At 55.8% G+C, this 19,512-nt stretch overlaps 1 protein-coding gene across 1 annotated transcript in view; it reads left to right on the forward strand.

The window, feature by feature from the left end:
• The first annotated feature begins 1,643 nt into the window (after window positions 1-1,643).
• The window catches only part of LOC135406011 (zinc finger protein 883-like), a 70,364-nt gene continuing 52,495 nt past the window's right edge, over window positions 1,644-19,512 (forward strand). Inside the window, exons 1-3 of the mRNA XM_064640528.1 lie at window positions 1,644-2,224; window positions 4,760-4,835; window positions 5,024-5,792. Of these exons, the coding sequence (XP_064496598.1) occupies window positions 2,180-2,224; window positions 4,760-4,835; window positions 5,024-5,792 (890 nt within the window). The 5' untranslated portion in view covers window positions 1,644-2,179. The remainder of the gene's footprint in view (window positions 2,225-4,759; window positions 4,836-5,023; window positions 5,793-19,512) is intronic.

The raw sequence follows: 19,512 nt of genomic DNA on the forward strand, positions 1-19,512 counted from the left end.
AACTCCCCAGTTTTCTGCCAGTGCCCCCCAGTGTGCCCCAGTTCCCCCCCACTCCCTCCCAGTGTCCCTCAGTAACGCCCCAGTCCCTCCCAGTGCCCCCTGGTTCCCCCCAGTGTGTCCCAGTATCCCCCAGTAATCCCCCAGTGCCCCCAAAGCCCCCCAGCTGTCCCCAGTGTGTCCCCAGATGCCCTTGGCCTTTCTGTGAGCATGGTGGGGAGGGGGGATGTTTTTGGTGTCAGAGGGTCCAGGGGGGGCTCCTGGGGTGAGATGGAGGGGTGGGGACATCAGGGATGGGGTTTGGGGACAGTGGGGTGGGGTTTGGGGACAGTGGGTGGGGTATGGGGACAGTGGGGTGGGGTATGGGGACAGTGGGTGGGGTATGGGGACAGTGGGGTGGGGTATGGGGACAGTGGAATTAGGGGGAATTATGGCCATGGAGAGGCCCTGGGGACATTGGAGACACCAGGGGGGTCGCAGGGTGTTAAGGGGGGAATTAGGGACACCAAGAAAGTCTTGGGAACCCCAGGGGGGTCTCAGGACTCACCTGCTCTTGGTGCTGCCCCTCCTCTTTCCCCCTAGACATCATTAACCCCCCCAATGTCTCCCAGCCCCCATTTTCCTTTGAATCCCCTCCCCCTACAGATCCCTTGGACCTCCCAAGACCCCTTTTAACTCCCCTAAATGCACCCAAAGCACCCCAACCCCCCCCCCCAAATTCTAATCCAACCCCCCCACGTCCCCCCAAATTTCCCCCAGCCCCCCTTCAAATCCCTTCCAGCCGCCCCAAAGAGGGATCACCCGGCAGCCGGAGCACAGTGGCTGTACTGGGGGCACTGGGCTGTACTGGGAGGGCACTGAGAGGGGCTCAGGTGTCCCACGACAAGGTGGCCCAGCTCCAGGAGAGATCGGGGGAGCAGTGAGGAGGTACTGGTCTGTCCTGGTCTGTCCTGGTTTGTACCCCCAATCCCCAAAGCCCCTCCCCAGCTCCCCCAGGACCCTCCCGCACCCCAAATCCCCCCAGGCCCCCCCAGGCCCCTGACTTTTTCCTGCTGCCCCTTGAGCATCTGCAGCTGCTGCAGAACCAGGCATTTCATCAGCAAATGTGCAGGTGACCCCAAGCTGGGGTGTGTTGATGTGCTGGAAGGCAGGAGGGCTCTGCAGAGGGACCTGGCCCAGCTGGATCCATGGGCTGATTGCAAGGGGATGAGGTTCCAGCAGGCCAAGGGCCGGGTCCTGCCCTTTGGCCACAAGAAGCCCCGTCAGCCCCCCGGGCTGGGGCCAGAGTGGCTGGAGAGCAGGCAGGCAGAAAGGGAGCTGGGAGTGGGGATGGACAGGAAGCTGAACAGGAGGCAGAGTGTGGCCAGGGGGCCAAGAGGGCCAATGGAGTGAGGAAGTGTGGCCAATGTGTGAGGAAGAGTGTGGCAGCAGGAGCAGGGAAGGGATTGTTGGGCTGGAGTGAGCGCTGGTGAGGCCACCCCTGGAGTGCTGTGTCCAGCTCTGGGCCCCTGAGTTGAGGAAGGCCCTGGAGGGGCTGGAGCAGGAGCAGAGAAGAGCAGCGAGGCTGGGGAAGGGAGTGGAGCACAAGTGGTGTGAGGAGAGGCTGAGGAGCTGGGGGTGCTGAGGCTGGAGAAGAGGAGGCTCAGGGGAGACCTCCTGACTCTCTGCAAGTCCCTGCCAGGAGGTTGGAGCCAGGTGGGGGTGGGGCTGTTGTGCCAGGAAGCAGCAGTAGGACAAGAGGGCTGGGTCTGGAGCTGTGCCAGGGGAGGTTTAGGTTGGATATTGGGAAGCAGTTTTTTGCTGAGAGAGTAATCAGGCCTTGGAATGGGCTGGGCAGGGAGGGGGTGGAGTCCCTGTCCCTGGAGGTGTTGAAGGTGAGAGTGGATGTGGCCTCAGTGCCATGGTCTGGGAAGCACAGCAGGGTTGGATCCAGGGCTGGACTTGATGATCTCGGAGGTCTTTTCCAACGTGGCTGATTCTGTGATTCTCTGATTGCCATTCCTGTGGCAGCACATGCTTGAGGCTCCATCCCCAGGGTGAGAGAGATGTCTGTCCATATCTATCTGCAAGGTTAGTCTGTAAATGTGTGGTGTTAGAAAAGCAGGCTGAGTTGTGGGCTGGTTGTAGAAGGAGAAAGAAGCCCCCAGCCCAGTGCAAGCAGGCAGCCCTCAGCTTGCACCTGATGTCCCCTCCCTGCAGGTTCCTGTCCTTGAGCCCAGGCCCTGAGGTGAGGCTGAGAATAAGTGCAAGGCAGAGGTGCTGCTGAGGAAGGAGAGCCCCGTGGTGGGGAAGGCACAAAGCTGTGTGTGCCCATCCCCGAGCAGGTGCTGTGTCCATCCCCTGTGTGCCAGGTGAGCTGGGGCTTTGCTGCAGAGCTGCGGGCGCTGATTTGAGCGGCTGCAAGTGCTGAGATGGTGGGCACCCAGGAACACCACCTGTGCCTGGCCACGGAGCCTGCAAGGAGGAGCAGAGACAGCCCTGGCAGTGTGGGGGGCCTGGTTGTGCCTGTGCCTTCCCCTGCAGGCCCTGGCTGTCCCTGCTGGGCCCCTGTCCATCCCCATCAGGTCCCTGCCCGTCCCCCCGGGCTGAGCTCCCCCCAGGAAGTGCCGTGGAGCTGAAGCTGCTGCCATCCCCCCCTGCAGCCGCTGCCCCGGCCAAGGGAGCAGCAAAGGCAGGGCCAGGAGCAGAGGCAGCAGCAGGGGAGCCCTGGGGGGGCCGGGAAGCTCTTGTGTGGGGCAGGAAAGAGGCGCTGGGCACGAGGCCGGGGCTGTGCTGAGCAGGCCCAGCCCTCACATCCCCCCAGCCAACGCCGGCTGCCCGGGGGGCTTGGGAGGGACCCCCAGCCCGTGTGCCCCACACTGAGCTGGCAGAGAGAGAGCCAAGGGACAGGCCACGGGCAGGGCCCCGGGGGAGGGACAGGCAGGGCCATTGCAGGGCCACGGTGAGGGCACAGCCTGTGGCAGCAGAGCTGCCCAGGGCCGGGGGCAGCCGGGGCTGTTGGGACCAGCCAGTGCTGGGGCCGAGCAGAGCACGAGGCCTCTTGCAGAGCCCTGGAGCAGCCTCCCACTTGCCAGCCCTGCCCTGGTGGGGTGACACTGTCCCCTCCCTACAGGACACTCCCCCAAAAAACTTTGTGGGGGCCTTTTGTGTCTATTCCTGGTTGGTGATTCCTGCTGAGGACCTGAGGGAGCCTCTGCAATCCCATCCATGGGGCACAGTCTCCTCTGCAGAGCTTGACTCCCTGCAGACTTTGCAGGGAAATCTGTGCTGGCAGCCTGAGTATGTCAAGACCCCCCACGCTCCCCCCCAGGATATTTGGGACGAGTTCCCCCTTCCCGGGCACCCGTGGGATGGGGGGCGATTGTTCTCCTGCTGTTGCTGTTGCTGCTCCACCCCTGTCCCGGCCCTTCCTGCCGCTGTGGGGTGAGCGGAGCGGCCACGATGGGAAAGGGGGGAGAGGAGCGAAAAGAGCGGGTGGGACCCCCAAAGGGAGCGCGAGGGGCGGTGGGTCACCCCCAAAGGGAGCTGGGGGAGCGGGGTTTGGGGGGCCGATGGGGAAGGGGTGGGAGAGGGGGGCTGAGGGGAGGGGAGGGAGCGGGACTGGGGTTGCCGTGGGGGTGCCTCGGTGTCCCCGTGCCTTGATCCCTGGAGAGCGGGGGAGGCTGGAGAGAGGGGGGAGCTGTGAGAGCCCCGAGAGCTGGAGAGGGGGGAGCTCGGGCCCCCTATGCCGAGCCAGCGTTCAGGGCCCTGCTGTTGGTGCCAAATTGCCCCTGGTCAGGCTGAGCCCAGAGCCCGCCCACGTGTCAGGGGGCCCGATCCGCTCCCTGCTCTCGTTGCCCTGGGGCAGCCTCTGGTGTCCCCCCGCCCGTGGGGCTGTTTGGGTGCCTGGGGCACAGCCGGCCCTTGTGCAGGGCTGTGCCCTTGGGGGCTGTTGGGGGTGGGTGGGAGGTGTTTTTTGGGGGCCGGGCTGGGTTGGGGTCAGAGCCCTGGTGGTGGGTGGGGGATGCGGGTTCCCCCCACGATGGGGGTTGGTGTTGCTGGGTCAGGCCCCGCCGGCTCCATTGTCAGCCCGGTGCTGATGGGGGGGACACAGCGGGTTTGGGGCCCCCCAGGAGTGCTGGGGGTGGGTGTGGAGCCCGGGAGCTGCCGAGTGTGGAGGGCGGAGCGGGGAGATGTCGGAGCTGGGGGACCCCCGGCAGCCTGGAGGGGGGAGCACGGAGAGGGAGGAGCCCCGGGACCCTCAGGAGCCTGAAACGGGGGGTGTGGAGAAGGGGAAACCTGGACAGTGGGGACCCCTGGGATCCCTGGGACAACAGAGTGGAGAACCTGGAGAGGGGGAATGTCTGGGAACGTGACCCCTCGAAGGCGAGAGTCAGAGGAGAAGGGACCCTTGGGACCCCCAACACTGCCAGCATCCCTAAGGGGGACCCCCAGCATCCCAGACAGGGCAGACCCTCCAACCCCAGAGGGGAGAGACCAGAGAAGGGGAACTTCTGGGAGAGATTTTTTTTGACTAATCTTCATATTTTTGGAGTATATTTCATCTGAATCTCAAGTTTTTGAAGTTTGAGGGTGTGGGGCTCTTCTTGCTATTTCTGAGGGGGGTTTTGCCTGAATCTGGGTGGTTTGGGTTTTTCTGGGCTGAATCTTGGTGTTTGGGAGGTTTTTATGGTCACAGGATGCCCGGTGAGTTCTAGAGATGGACTTGGGCAGGAGGAACCCCCAAGCCAACGTGCTCAGCCCTTGTTTCCCCCCCCATCAGGATTTGTCCTTCCCAAAGCTTGGGCAGATGAAGGAGGCTGCGAGGAAGAGGAAGATGCCTTGGGCCCCCCAGGCAGGTGAGGAGGCAGTCAGTGTCCCTTTGGGCGGGTGTTGTGCTGGCTCTGTCAGCCCAGCATGGCCCCGGCTGCAGGACAACCCCGCTGGCGCCGCCGTCCTGCCGGGGCCGGAGTTGGGGGGATGTCCTTGGCCTTCCCTGTGGGCCGGAGGCAAATCCCCTGCCTGTCCTTCTTGCTTCCTGCCCCAGGCCCCGAGCTGAGGACGGAGAGCCCGGAGGACAAATCCCCCCGGCAGAGCCTGGTGGGAGAGGCCGTTTTGAAGGGCTCCCCGGCGCAGGAAGGCAGCAGGGAGGAAAAGGGCCGGAGATCCCCCCACAGGAGGGGCTCCAAAGCCAGCCCAGGGTGCTCTGAGGAGGAAAGAGCCAGCCTGTGCCGGGAAGGCGGCTGGAGCTTGAGCCAGAGCTCTGACCTGGTGGTCCCTGAGCAGCCTCCCAGCAGGGAGAAGGCCTTCAGGTGCTTGGAATGTGGGAAGAGCTTCAGGAAGAGCACCCAACTCCTCACCCACCAGCACATCCACACTGGGGAACGGCCCTACACATGTAGGGAATGTGGGAAGAGCTTCAGGGACAGCTCCAACCTGATCCGACACCAGCGCATCCACAGTGGGGAACGGCCCTACACATGTAGGGAATGTGGGAAGAGCTTCAGGCAGAGCTCCAACCTGATCCAACACCAGCACATCCACACTGGGGAACGTCCCTACAAGTGCTTGGAATGTGGGAAGAGGTTTCAGACCAGCTCCAATCTCCTCCTGCACCAGCGGACACACACGGATGAGAGGCCCTTCCGCTGCACCGACTGTGGGAAGGGCTTTAAGCGGAACTGCATCCTCATCATCCACCAGCGGACACACACGGATGAGAGGCCCTTCCGCTGCACCGACTGCGGGAAGGGCTTTAACCGGAACTGCACCCTCGTCAGGCACCGGCGCATCCACAGCGGGGAGAGGCCCTACAAGTGTGGGGAGTGTGGGAAGAGCTTCACCCAGAGCTCTAACTTGACCAAACACCAACGGACACGCCGGTAAGGGAAGCCCTCGAGTGCCCCGACTGCAGGAAGAGCTTCGGCCGCTGCTTCCACCCTGAATGAAGCCCCTGATGGGGAGGCAACCCCTGGAGTCCAGTGACTGTCACTCCATCTCTTTCGACCACAAAGGGCCAGTCCCCTTTCCCAGGGGCAGCTTCTTCCAACAGAACCCTTCCTGGGGGGTGTGTGGAGATTCCTGCCTTGACTGGGGACGCCCCAAGGTCACTCCTGGAGGTTGAGAGCAGAGATCTCCCCACCAGCGTTGGTCTGGGGGAGTTCCATCCATCTCTAATTAAGAATTATTGCTTTTGTGCCAGCTTGAGTAGAATGGCTTCAACAATTGCTTTAGTGTAGAGCACTGTCCTATCTTACCCTGTACTCCTGGTAGTTTTAGTGTTTGTATTGTGCAGTAAATAATTCTGATGAAGATCTTCTGTCTGATCGTTTGTAACCCTAAATAAATTCATTTCTATCAATAGATTTTATTTGCAATCATTACAACCTGGGGGACAAAAGTGGTTCAGCCTCATGTGCTGGCTGTGTTCAGCCACCAAAGAAAAACACAGACTACCGTGCCAACCATGTTCCAAGTGGTTTCCACTTTGGCAAACAGCACTCTCTGGATGGAGAACACCGGTCAAGGCCAAAACACTCCTTTTGGATCCTGATTAACTGAATGCAGCTGCTGCTGCCTTAACTTGTTCCCACAAAAATTCTCAGGGTTCCTTTGCTTCCAGGAGGCCCCACATGTCCCAGTGGCCCCTGGATTCCATGAACTTCCACAGTTTCCAAAGGTTCCTTTAGTTCCATGAGTCCCTGCAGTCCCAAAATGCCCTTTGGATTCCAGGAGATTTCCCACTGTCCCAGGGTCCCCTGTGCTTCAGAAGCAGCTGCAGTGGGACAGTGGCCCCTTGGTTCCGTGAGCTCTGCAGTGTTCCAGGAATCCTTGGGTTCCAGGAGAGCCTGCAGTTTCACAAGGACCACTGGAATGCAGGAGGTTCTGCAGGGTCACAATGGCCCCTGGATTCTGGGAGGTTCAGAAATATCTCCGGGCTCCCCTGGTTCCAGGAGGACACACATGTCACCTGGAACCCTTGGTTCCTGGAGGTTTGACAGTGTCCCAGAATTCCTTTGATTTCATGAAGCCCTCTATTGTCCCAATGGACTCCTGATTCCATCAGCCCCCTCAATGTCACAATGGTCCCTTGGTTCCATGAGTTTCTGCAGCATCTCAGAGTTCCTTTTGTTCCATGGGGAGCTGCAGTGTAACAATGGGCCCTGAATTCCAGGAGTTTTCCCAGGGTGACAGTGCTGCCTTGATTCCATGAGATTGCCCAGTGTCCCAGGGCTCCTTTGGCTCCAGAAAACCCTACAGTGTCACAGTGGTCCTTGGTTCCATGAGGTTCCACCATGTCCTTCCTGGAACATGCTCTGGGATCAGGACAGGCTGGATCAATAAGGCCAAGTGTCAGGCCCTGCCCTTGGGTCCCAACAACCCCCTGGAACGCTCCAGGCTGGGGGCAGAGGGGCTGGAGAGCTGCTCAGCAGGAAGGGACTTGGGGGTGCTGCTTGACAGCGGCTGGATATGAGGCAGAGTGTGCCCAGGGGGGCAAGAAGGCCAAGGGCATCGTGGCCTTTGTGGAGAAGAGTGTGGCCAGCAGGAGCAGAGAACTGATTGCCCCTCTGTGCTGGGCACTGGGGAGGCCCCACCTGGAGTGCTGTGTCCAGTTCTGGCCCCTCAGTGCCAAAAGGCCCTTGAGGGGCTGGAGCGTGTCCAGAGAAGGGAACGGAGCTGGGGAAGGCTCTGGAAAACATGTGTGCTGAGGGACGGCTGAGGGAACTGGGCTGGTTGAGTGTGGAGAAGGGGAGGCTCAGGGGGGACCTCATTGCTCTCTGCAATGGCCTGAAAGGAGGTTTTAGTGGGGTGGGAGTTGGTCTCTTCTGCAAAGCCTTTAGTGACAGGAAGAGGAGAAACGGCCTTAAATTGCATCAGGCGAGGCTCAGATTAGATGTTAAAAAAACCCTTTTTCCACTGCGAGAGTGTTCAGGCATTGGAACAAGTAGCCCAGGGAGGTGGTGGAGTCTCTGGAAGTGTTCAGGTGTGTGGTGGGTTGACTTTGGCTGGACACCAGGTGCCCTCCCAGACACTCTCTCACTCCCCTTCCCAGCAGGACAGGGGAGAGAGTAAGGTGGAAAAAAAAATAGTGGGTTGAGATAAGGCAGTTTATTTAAAGCAAAAAGCAAAGCAAAGCTTGTGCAAACAGAAGCCAAAGACAGCAGGGTTTGTTCTCTGCTTCCCATGAGCAGCCATGGTCGGCCACTCCCGAGGAGCAGGGCTTGGGTACCTGTGAGGGTTCCTCAGCAGGCAGCCATTAGGCAATGAATGCCCCCCTCCTGCTCCGGGCCTCAGCTTTTAGAGCTGAGCTGACCTCCCATGGGCTGCAATGTCCCTTGGGTCAGTTGGGCTCAGCTGGCCTACTTGGGTCCCCTGCCAGGCTCTTGCCCTCAGCTAAGGAAGGAATGTCCCAGTGTTGGTGCTGTGCTCAGCAGTGGCCAAAACACTGGGGTGTTCTCAACCCCCTTCCAGCTGCCAATGCCAAGCCCAGCCCTGGGAGGGCTGCTGTGGGGAACTGAACTGCAGCTCAGCCAGACCCAACCCAAATATCTCTGGCACATATTCTATAGAATCCATCCTTAGGTGTTGTGTGATAGATCTATAAGATATTACAAATAATGAGCAATAATAAGGCAAGTGTCCTCATTAGGGACACCCCCCCCTCAAACTCCTGCCTGGGTTTGTTCCCTGGGGGTCTCTGCAGCAGCAAGCACAGCCCCACACTGACTGCTCTGGGCTGTGCAGGCATTTGTGGTTCTGCCTGTGTCACACACCCCCCCAACCTTGGGATGGATCTGGATGTCACTGGATGTGATGTCACTGGAGAGATGTGATGTCATATGATGGATGTGATGTCATAGAGGAGCCTTGATGTCACCACCAGGATGTGATATCAGACGTGAGATGTGATGTCACAAAAAGGATGTGATGTCACAGGGAGGATTTGATGTCATATGATGGTTGTGATGTCATAGGGGATGGAGTGATGTCACAGGGGAGGTCTGATATCATGATGGATGTGACATCATAAGTGAGATGTGATGTCATGGGGAGGATGTGATTTCAAAGGAGAGCTGTGATGTCATATGGGAGATTTGATGTCACAGGAAGGATGTGATGTCACAGGAAGGATGTGATGTCACAGGAAGGATGTGATGTCACAGGAAGGATGTGATGTTTTAGGGGAGATGTGAAGTTGCGGGGCAGGTGTGATGTCAAATGATTGATGTGACATCATAGAGGACCCTGATGTCACAACAAGTATGTGATATCACAAGGGAGATGTGATGTCACAATAAGGATGCGATGTCACAGGGAGGATTTGATGTCACAGACAAGCACGGGATGTCACAGGGATGATATGATATCACAGGAGAGGTGTGTGATGTCATATGATTGATGTGACATCTTAGAGAAGATGTGATGTACCATGAGAGATGTGATGTCACAGTGGGGACATGATGTCACAGGAAGGATGTGATGTCACAGGAAGAATGTGATCATAGAATCATAGAATCATAGAATCGACTGGGTTGGAAAAGACCTCCGAGATCACCGAGTCCAACCCTTGGTCCAAATCCAGTCCATTTACTAGATCATGGCACTCAGTGCCACGTCCAATCTGCGTTTGAAAATCTCCAGGGATGGTGAATCCACCACCTCTCTGGGCAGCCCATTCCACTGCCTGATCACTCTCTCTGTAAAGAATTTCCTCCTGATATCCAACTTAAATTTCCCCTGGCGGAGCTTAAGCCCGTGCCCCCTTGTCCTATTGCTGAGTGCCTGAGAGAAGAGACCAACCCCCACCTGGCTGGAACTTCCCTTCAGGTAGTTATAGACGGTGATGAGGTCACCTCTGAGCCTCCTCTTCTCCAGGCTAAACAACCCCAGCTCCCTCAGCCTCTCCCCCCTCAGCCTCTCCCCATAGGACTTATGCTCCAGTCCCTTCCCCAGCCTTGTTGCTCTTCTCTGGACCCGCTCCAGCACCTCAATATCCTTCCTGAACTGAGGGGCCCAGAACTGAACACAATACTCAAGGTGTGGCCTCACCAATGCAGAGTCCAGGGGAAGGATCACTTCCCTGCTCCTGCTGGCCACGCTATTTTTGATACAGGACAAGATCCCATTGGCCTTCTTGGCCACCTGGGCACACTGTTGGCTCATGTTGAGCTTCCTGTCAATTAGTACCCCCAGGTATAGGGGCACAGAGCACTGGGTGGGTTGCAGGGGCACAGATTGCTGGCTGATGTGGGGGGGCACAGATTGCTGGCTGATGTGGGGGGGCACAGATTGCTGGCTGATGTGGGGGGGCACAGATTGCTGGCTGAGTTGGGGGGGCACAAATCACCAGCCTGCTCCCCTGTGTCGCATGTGTTTGCTGTATCGGGGCGTGCGACAGAGCCCCTCTCCTCCAGTTTTTTGGCACCCTCCTTGCTTTGGGGTGCTTTCGAGGTACCACTGCTAGAGGTTTCGTCAAGCAATCCCTTTGGAAGTGGTCGGGAGCCCCACAGATGTAGCAACCATCTCTGGGTCTGGCCCCCTGCTGTGTCCTTAATTGAACACTCAGTGCTACTGCCAGTAAATCGGTTTGGTGTGTCAAGGAACCAACCCCTGGCAAGCACGAACTAGTTCTGAGATGCTACAAGTTTCCCTTTTAGGAAGGGTTTGCAGAACTCTTTTACAATCAACATTAGCATTTTCGAAAGCCAGTGTTCTGCTAAGGATTTCCCTGGCTTCCTCATTTTCAATCTGCCTATCCAGAGCAGATTGCAGCCGATCTAGGAATTGTGTGTAAGGTTCTGTTGGGCCCTGCATTATTTTTGTAAAAGACAAGTTTGTGTCTCTGTCTGATGTGGGTAGTTTTCTCATTGCCCGCATGGCATGTTTTGCTATGACTTCATATATTTCTCTATTGTACCCGGTTTGAGCATCTATGGAACAGTAGTTTCCCTCCCCTGTGAGCTGGTGTGCTGTTACCCCAGTTTGTGGGTCATTGACATAAGTGGAACAGATTTCTCTAAAATTGTTCAGCCATACATTGTACTGTGTGTTAGGGAGGCTTATTTTCAACAGGGTTCTCCAGTCATGTGGCATGAAGATGTATGTGGAGCTCAGTGTTTCTAAAAATGCAGGTGTGTTAGGGGAAGATACACCAGTTTCTCTTATCAGCTGTCTCAGTGCTTTGGTTAGTTCATGTGGCAAGGGCTGAAACCTGCGGCTTTGGCGTGGCCCGATAATTACTGGACATGCTTGTATAACTTGTAAGTCCCTGTCAGGGGTGACAGCGGGTCTGTCAGCACCTTGGCACATACTGATGAAGCAATAGATGTTGACCAGATCAAAGTATACCCCTGAGATGGACTGAAAGAGAAGACTGAAAATGGAGGCCCTGATCCTGACAACATACTGATGCATCCTGAAGAAACTGTCCCGTGGGAACAGAGAACACTGTCTCATGAAAACAGGAGCACTGTCTCATGAGAACAAGGACCTGTTTTGAACGAGAGTAGTTGGGAAAAACATCAACATGAGAGAAAAATAAGAGCAGGTGCTCGGGACTGTTGTGGGAAAGAACTGGGCTGTTTTGAGAAAGAGCAAAGTTGTTGTGAGAAAGTAGAGTTTAGAAAATGCACCTATTAGCTGTAAGAATTCTGGTGTGAAAGTTTGAACTGTCCTATCCATGTGCATTACATGTGTTCTAAAACTCTACTTAAGGGGCTGCGCAGCAGCCCCGGGGTCCCTGATTTTTCCTTGGAATAAACTTTGCTGGAACCTTTTTTCGTGTCGCTTTGGCCGTTCCGACATTATCAGCGACAAGTCCCCAATTCGCGATGCCTCCTCCCTGCACAAAGCCCATCTGTCAATGGAACCCTCTCGGTATGTTGCTTCCTCCCCTTCCGGCAGAGCTATCCCGAAATCCCCCTGTTCCTCCTCCCCCCATTCCTCCCATTCCCCCCCCTGCAGCTCTGGTGGAAGCGGCTGCCTGTGGGTGGGTGGTGGTGGGTGGGGGGTACGGCGCAGGGGTGGGGAAGGACGGGTTGGTGTCCGTACTGCGTGGTGGGTGAGATGATGGTGCCCGTCCCTGGGCGCGTGCTCGGCGTTCATCTGCGGGATGGGTTGGCAAGTAAGCTGGGCTAGCCCCCCACCCCCGTCACGGGACCCCCTGCTGCTGTCCCACGGACTGGAACCTCGCATCTGGGGCCCCGCTCCCTCCCGCCGGTCCGTGTCCCTTGGGCTCCCGGTTCCCTTCCCCGGAGTTGAATTGTGAACGGCTCCACCCCCTCCCCCCGCCGAGCTTTGTGTGTTTGAACTGCGGCGCGTAAAAGTGGGGCTGCTGCTCGCAGCGTGAGTGGGGGGGTGTGTTTGTCGTTCTTTGGTGGGCTCTGCTCAATGCAGTCATTATAGCTTGTCAGGCTGGGTAAGCTTTGTTTGCTTGGGAATCCCCTCCCTGAGCCTTGAGTCTGATAAGATTCCCTGTTTTGTCCCATATGTGAATGTTGAGGGCTTCAACCAGAGGCAGTTCTGGTACGGCTGCTTTAATGAGCCGCACCAACTCTGATAGTTCAACCCTTGTAACCTGAACATAGGATTCAGCAGAGTAGCCAATGTTTCTGTGTCCCGTGATAGCTCGGTAGGGAAAAAATTCCCCATGTTACCTTTGAGCCTCGGCGCTGCTGGGGTGCGCTGCTGAAGAGGGTCTGTCGGTTTGTTGATTCGTGTTGGCTCTCTGTCGGCTGGGCTGTGGCGTCCCGGCGGCGGTGGTGGGTGGTGTCCCGGTGCAGGCGGCAAGCAGCAAGCGGCGGCGGCAGGCACGGGCAGCTGTAGCAACGGACGCAGGGGCTGGCTGTAGAGGCGGTGACCTGGGGCTGTGGCGATCGGCGTGCGCGGGCTGCAAAGCGGCGAACGAAGCGGCGGCGCTGGCGGCGGCCTCTCAGTCATGTGGCGACGGCTCGGCGTGGTCCCGGCTCCGTCTCCGGTGAGCGCGGCGTTCGCAGCGGCGGCAGCAGCGGCTCCGGGGGCTCCCGCGGTTCGCTGGGCGGTGCGGGGGTCGGGGCGCGCTGTATCGGAATGCGTGGCGTGGCGCCTCGGTAAAGCCCGCGCGGTCTGAACACGGCGCAAGGGCTTTTTGCTGGCAGTGCTTTTTAAGCACGCCGCAGGGTCAGTCAGCGGCGGCGAGCAGGCGGGGAGCCGCGGCAGTTTCTGCTGGACAGAAAACTGGAACGGGGCTCCGCGGGGGTCAGCGGTGGCTGGGGTTGCTAAGACGCGGCAGCGGCAAAACCGCTTCTCGCACGTGGTCCACACAGTCGGTAGCGAAGAGTCGCTTTACCAGATGACCGACTCTCAGGGGACCAACAGGCTTTTCCCTGACGATCTTAAGGTGCTCCGCGGCTTGTTCTCCAAGCTGCAGGCACGCTCTCGCCCAGGGAGCAGTCCAGTCGTGCGGGGAGCGTCCCAGACTCACCGCTTTTGATGTTGCGTTGACCCTCTCCGCTCTCTCCGGTGACTGCTTTGACCTCTCGGTTTCTTCTTCAACTTCTTTCTTCTCTTCTTCCGTGCACTATCTTACTATTTTTGAGCTCGCTAAACTAACTGTCCATCTCTTAGGCGCCACTAAGAGCACGGGGTTTATTGACGTCAAGGTTTTTTGTGATCAAGACCCCCGTCTCCAAAAATTGAAACGATCCCAGGGTCACCAGCTGATCTCCTGATCCAGGATAGATATCTCACTTAATATAAGCTAAAAATGTCCCTGTCGGATCGCCATTTGTAGCAGGGGTCCCTTGTATAACAAGGAATGAAAGACGCTCCTCGTGTGATGGTGTGGTCAAAGAGAACTTTATTCAAAATTCCCACTCTTAAATCCCTGTATACCATGTGACTTCTTCAGCCAATAGAGTTATATGTGACTGTGCATGTCCCCTCGGGCCCCTCGCCCTGGCACATCCCCTGTGCATCTAGACACGCCTCCCACATGAGGGTGGTTTCCAGAGGAAGATCCAAATGAGCTGACACTTAAGGGACCAAAGAGCCAAAGAGCCTCTGTTCCCTGCACAGTGGAGCTGCTGGTGCAGCCTCAGCAGCCCAAGCCAGAGGTGGAAGGAAACAGCTTGCAAATAAAGCTGCAGAAATGAACAACTTCCATGAGTTGCCACCAGAGCAACGGGACATTTGGGACGGCTTCATCCGGGAAAGGAGACCTTCCCTATTTCTGTGGGCAAAGCACGTACATGACAGGAACAAAAATACCACTGTAGTTCCATTACAGTGTCAAACCACCAGATAATGGAAGCCACGAGCTTGTCCCGTGGTGCTTGTTCAGGGGGTGACAGATGATGTGACGGCAGCTGTGAGTGACATCTGGGTGGCTCTGGCCCACTCCTGCTCCCACTGTGCCCTGTCCAAGCTCCAGAGCCACCTGAAGGCCACGGGGAAGGGCCCTGGTGAGGCTGTGCTCCTCACCTTGGGCAAAGTGGCCGCAGCTCCGGCACGGCACTCTCGGCCCCCTGGTTTGGGCAGGGGTCTGCGGTCATGGGGAGGTCCCTCCCCTTTCTCTAAAGCTCCCTGTTGGACTGGGGGCTGTGAAGTTGCTGTGCCTCCTTGCTCTGAGCCAGGGCCAGCCGGCTGCTCTGCCTTACCAGCCCAATCCCAGTTCCTGCAGGGTAGGAACCCGCTGGGAAAAACCTGCAGGGTCTCTGCCCCTCTCTGTCCTCCTCATTTGCCTCAAGGGCTCCTCTGGGTCCCCCTTAGGAAGACAGCTCTCCCCACACCCCCAGCTCATCCCGCACGGCCCAGCAGCCCCAGCCTTGCCAGGGAACAGCCCCAGCCTCCTGTGTCTCTCCCTGCTCCTCTCAGTGCCTGTCTCTGCCTTCTCCGCAGCCCCCGGTGCATCCCCTTCGTGGCAACGCCGCTCTCGCCCTGCTGTGCCCAGTCGGGTGTGGAGGGGCCGGATCCTGTGCCCGTCTGCAGTGCTGAGTGTCGGCTCCTTGGCCGGGATCCTGGGGATGGGGCTGGAGTGACCTTGGATGCCTCCCTGTGATCTCAGAGGGAACATGGGGAGTGTCAGCCTGCTGCAAGGTCAGGCTTTGGCGATGCCCAACTGCTGTGAGTGAGCAGGAGGAGTGGGGGAAGCCTGGGAGGTTTCTGTGGGCAGGATGTGGCAGTGCTGGGGTGGAGGAGCTGCAGGGTCCCTTCCCCAGTGCTGAGCACAGGAACTCCTGGGTCCCTTCCCATGGCTTTGTTCCCTGGCTTTGCTTTAGGGTTAAAAGGGTGAGTATTGGGAGGGGAAGTGCAGGGGTGCAGTGGAAGAGGCTGGAGGGGAACAGCCACTTAGAAGGAAAAGGTGCAATGGGGAGGAGGAGAGAAACAGCCAGGGGTTTGAATCCAGATACCTCAGGGCACAGGCTGAGCTTGGATCCAGAGTTGGTCCTGGGCTGAGCCTGGAACTGCCCAGAAAGCTTGGCTTGGGGGAGGGTGCAAGGAACCTTCCTGGCTGCAGACTCTCAAGTGCTCCCTTTTCTCTTCTGGCACAGTTGTGAAACAATGGTCCAAAGGGGTCAATATGTCACCCAGGAGCAACACCCCTTCCCTGGCAGCCGGGAAGTGCAGCTCTGTGAAGACATTTACCCTCTCTTCCATTACGTGCTGGTCAATTGGCTGGGCTGCCAGGAGGAGAGGAGAGAGCTGCTGCTTCCCACGCCTTGGGCCACAGCTGGGATGGCCACGTCCGTGGGTCCATCTGTGCCTGGTGGCACGTCAGGAGAGGGGGGCTGGGAAGGGCCGTGTGGGTGACAAAGCACCCCAAGCCAGGAGCCTGCCAGCACCGTGCCCGAGGCTGGGGGCTCCCTGGAGGGACACAGCCCAGTCCTGGGCCCCTTCTGCAGGGAGGCCTGGGGGGCCAGCATGGGGAAATGCTGCTTTCTCTGCTCTCCAGGGAGCCCTTCTCCTGCAGGCCAGAAGGCAAAGGGAAACCCCTCCCAGCAGGGAGGACAGACCAACCTTCAGCCCTCCCAGCAGAGCCTCTCCTTTCCTTTTCCAGGACAAGCAGCACGTCCTCAGGGCTGGGACTGCCATGACACAGCTCCTTCTGCACGAGGAGCAGCACTGAGAGCAGCCCTGGGAGCAGCTCCTCTGGCTCCAAGACCAGGAGGGCCGAGACACCCCCAGATCGCTGTCACGGGTGGGAGTGGAAGGCTCAGACAACATTTATTACAGAAGCCCTGCTGGGGAGTCACAAGGGCAGAAAGGACCCCCTTGCTTTCTAAAGTCCTTCTCAGAGAGGAGTCTCAGTGTGCCTGGATCCAATCTTAGCCTCGGATCATGTCAATGGTTTAAATCTGAGGAATTACAGAGGTGGGACTGAACCACTTTTGTCCTGCAGGTTTGAATGATGACAAAGTGAGACTATTTCTATAAAATTAATCATTTATTAATACAAATGATCAGAAAAATCAACAGATGAGTGAACAGAGGGAAGACCTCAATGAGAATTATTTACTGCACAATATAAAGGCTAAGACTACTACTACACAGGGTAGGATAGGATAGTGCACTCTATTGAAGCAATTCCTGAAGCAATTATATTCAAGGTAGCAGAAGGAAATAATCATTAAGTAGAGATTGGATGTAACTCACCCATACCAACGCTTGTGGGGAGAATTCTTTTGCTCAACCTCAAGGAGTATCCTTGGGGGGTCCCCAGCTCAAGGGAGGAATCTCCACACATACACCCCAAGAAGGGTTAGGTTTGAAGAACCTGACTGCAGAAAAGTGGACTGGACTTTTATAGTATAAAGTGATTGACTGCTAGTCACAAATTTACAGGCCAGCCACCAGCTTATCTGCCACACCCAACTTCAAAAAGCAGGATGTGTTTGGAATTTGGTGAACCAGGCTGGTTTTAGCCTCATTCAACACCAAACCCCACCACCGTGGCACCACCAGAACTCACCACAGCCAGCTTGCATGAGAGCCTGCACTGTGGGCATTGTCTGATGGGCTTCTGGGCCTTCTCGGGGTAGGCCCCCCTGCCACAGCCCCCCCTTGACTACAGTCAGTCATCTTTACCTCATGAAGTGGTAGTGCAGGTACCTCTTGCCTCCATGCTATAAAAGTGTCCGCTGCAGATGTGAACCTTATGGCTGAGTATGGTGAGATACATCAGTCTCCTAAGTTTTACTGCCTTACTTGAACTCATGGACTTTAAAAGGGGCCTAGATCCCATTCCCATTACTTGGGATGGCACATGTGTGAGCAGTTGTTTCCTTTCCCCCAGGCTGCCACAGGGGGAATTTTTGCTGAGATGCAGGAATGAGGAGGTTCCCCAGATCTGCCTCACCACCTGCCTGGCATGAGCTCTTTCCTCTTGCAGATTCCTCCCTTCTGGGCTCATCTCAAGTTCTCACAGTCTGCACAGCAGGGATTTTTTGTCCACTGGCTTCTCTTACAGCAAGTTCCTTCTGTGGCTTTGACAGGGTTTGGAGAGAGGGAACTGCACTGAAGTCCTTACCCCACCCCATGGCTCAAACACTCTCTGCCAGGGACTTTTCCTCAGTTCACGGGTTTTCCATCAGGGTGATGTGCACGTAGACAAGACAGAGCAGAAAAGACACAAACAGCAGAAACAACAACAAGAGTAATCATACTCTGGACATCAGCTGTTCCAATCATGAAAAATGTAAATCCAATTGCAACCATCAACCCAACCCTCATCAGCCACTGCCCCCACCCCGCAAGTCCCAAGGATTAGAACATGGACATCAGCCAGGAACTAGGGCCAGTTCCTTGAAGCCAGTCCTTGGGTTGGAGTGATTGCAGAAGTTCTGATGTTTGATCAGTCTTTTCTTTCATTTTGGCTCAGATTTTTTCAATTGCTGCCATTACATTGTGAATGGCAATACAACATTCAGTAAGATTTAACATTCCACACACCCCTTGTTCCTTTAACAGTAACATATCTAACACCAACCCATTTTGTAAAGCCAGTTTTGACACCTGCTGGACTCCCAAGTTCAGCTCTCTGAACACACACCTGGACCAATTACTGAGGGCATGCACCTGCCCTGGGGTACTTTCCAAGGCCCAGTGGTGGTGTGTTAGAACTACAGAAGGTGTAAAAAATACCCAAAGATGAAAATCTATCCTTTGCCTGACTGTTTAATAATCTGGGGCACGTGTGTCAGTGATCCAGTCTCAGCTTTGTTCAGGACAACTCAGTTCCTGCCCTGTCCTTCCTGCCCACGGGTAAGGAGAGACACGATTTGGGCAAATGGATGGCAGCACTACCCCCCACCTCAGAGCAGAGTGATGAGTCAGGAACACCCCAAGCTGACCCAAGTGGGGCACCAGAGCTGCTTGTCTTGCAAGTCCAGGGGTCTATCAAGTACATTTGGGGCTTGAAATGAGTCCCAGAATTCCACAGCAAGTTCTGATTTTTCAATCCCATCGAGGGGGATCCCCAACAAACACACCTCACGTATAAGACACGTGTTTTTCAGCCAAGACTCAAAGGGCATCTCCAGGTCTCCCAGTAAATTGGTTCCCTTTGCACACCAGAACAAGTGTGACTGGGTTTGTAAGGAGGTGTGTTCATACAGTTCAAAGGCTTTAAAACAGGGTTCTCTCTTGGCCACATCCACATCGAGTTGGAAGAATTTCTAGGCAACGTTCCTGCCCCACTGGGTAATTCTACACACCATGAAAAATAAACTTTTGGCATACAAAGTCCTCATACAAAATATAAAAGAGTGTTCATATAAGCACATCTTTACATCGGGCCTATGCTCCATTCTCAGGGGACAGAGCACAGGGGAGAGCTCTGTCGTGATTTAGTCCTGACACAAAACAAAAAGCTGTGGCTTTACTGTTGGGGTCATAAATGAAATTAATTCCCTTTCAAATTTAACTGTATTATCCCCAGGTGCTTTTCCTTTTTTATTTTTTTAATTTTAGTGGGCAAATTCCCCTCATCACACTCCTTTACAATTGCTGCTACAGTAAATTGCACCCAAAGTTTAGAAGCATGTGGGGTGCACAGTGGACTAGAGTTACCATATTGATTAGCATAAATGAAAGAAGAGATGCAAAGTAAAAAACCTGCCTAGGACACAGGGTAGGAAACCCAACAGTACATCAGACACGTTCAAGTGAGAATACAAGTGTTTCCAAAACTGGTTACAGGTCTTGAGAGCTGGTAAAAGACCTTCCTGTATTTTATCCATGTCCCCTCTGCAGTCCGTGGCCATCCCTCCTTCTGGTTTAGGAAGGGGGACTCAACCATTTCCATGTAATGTTTTCTTTTGTTAAGATTATTTAGTTCACTCATTAACATCTCTGAAAAATTTAGCCAAATCATAATAAATCTAAATCCTTCTGAAGCAGAATGGGAAGGTTAATACACATTTATATGATTCCAAATAGGCATAAATTCTTGTACCAACTCCCAGGCTAAATTTGACTGAGTTTTCTGAGACAAACTTATACGTCCATACGATAAAAGCTTTCCCCACCCCATTCTTTTTAGTAAAAAGACAAAATGAA

This window comes from Pseudopipra pipra, chromosome W, assembly GCF_036250125.1.
Source record: "Pseudopipra pipra isolate bDixPip1 chromosome W, bDixPip1.hap1, whole genome shotgun sequence".
Lineage (NCBI taxonomy): Eukaryota > Metazoa > Chordata > Aves > Passeriformes > Pipridae > Pseudopipra > Pseudopipra pipra.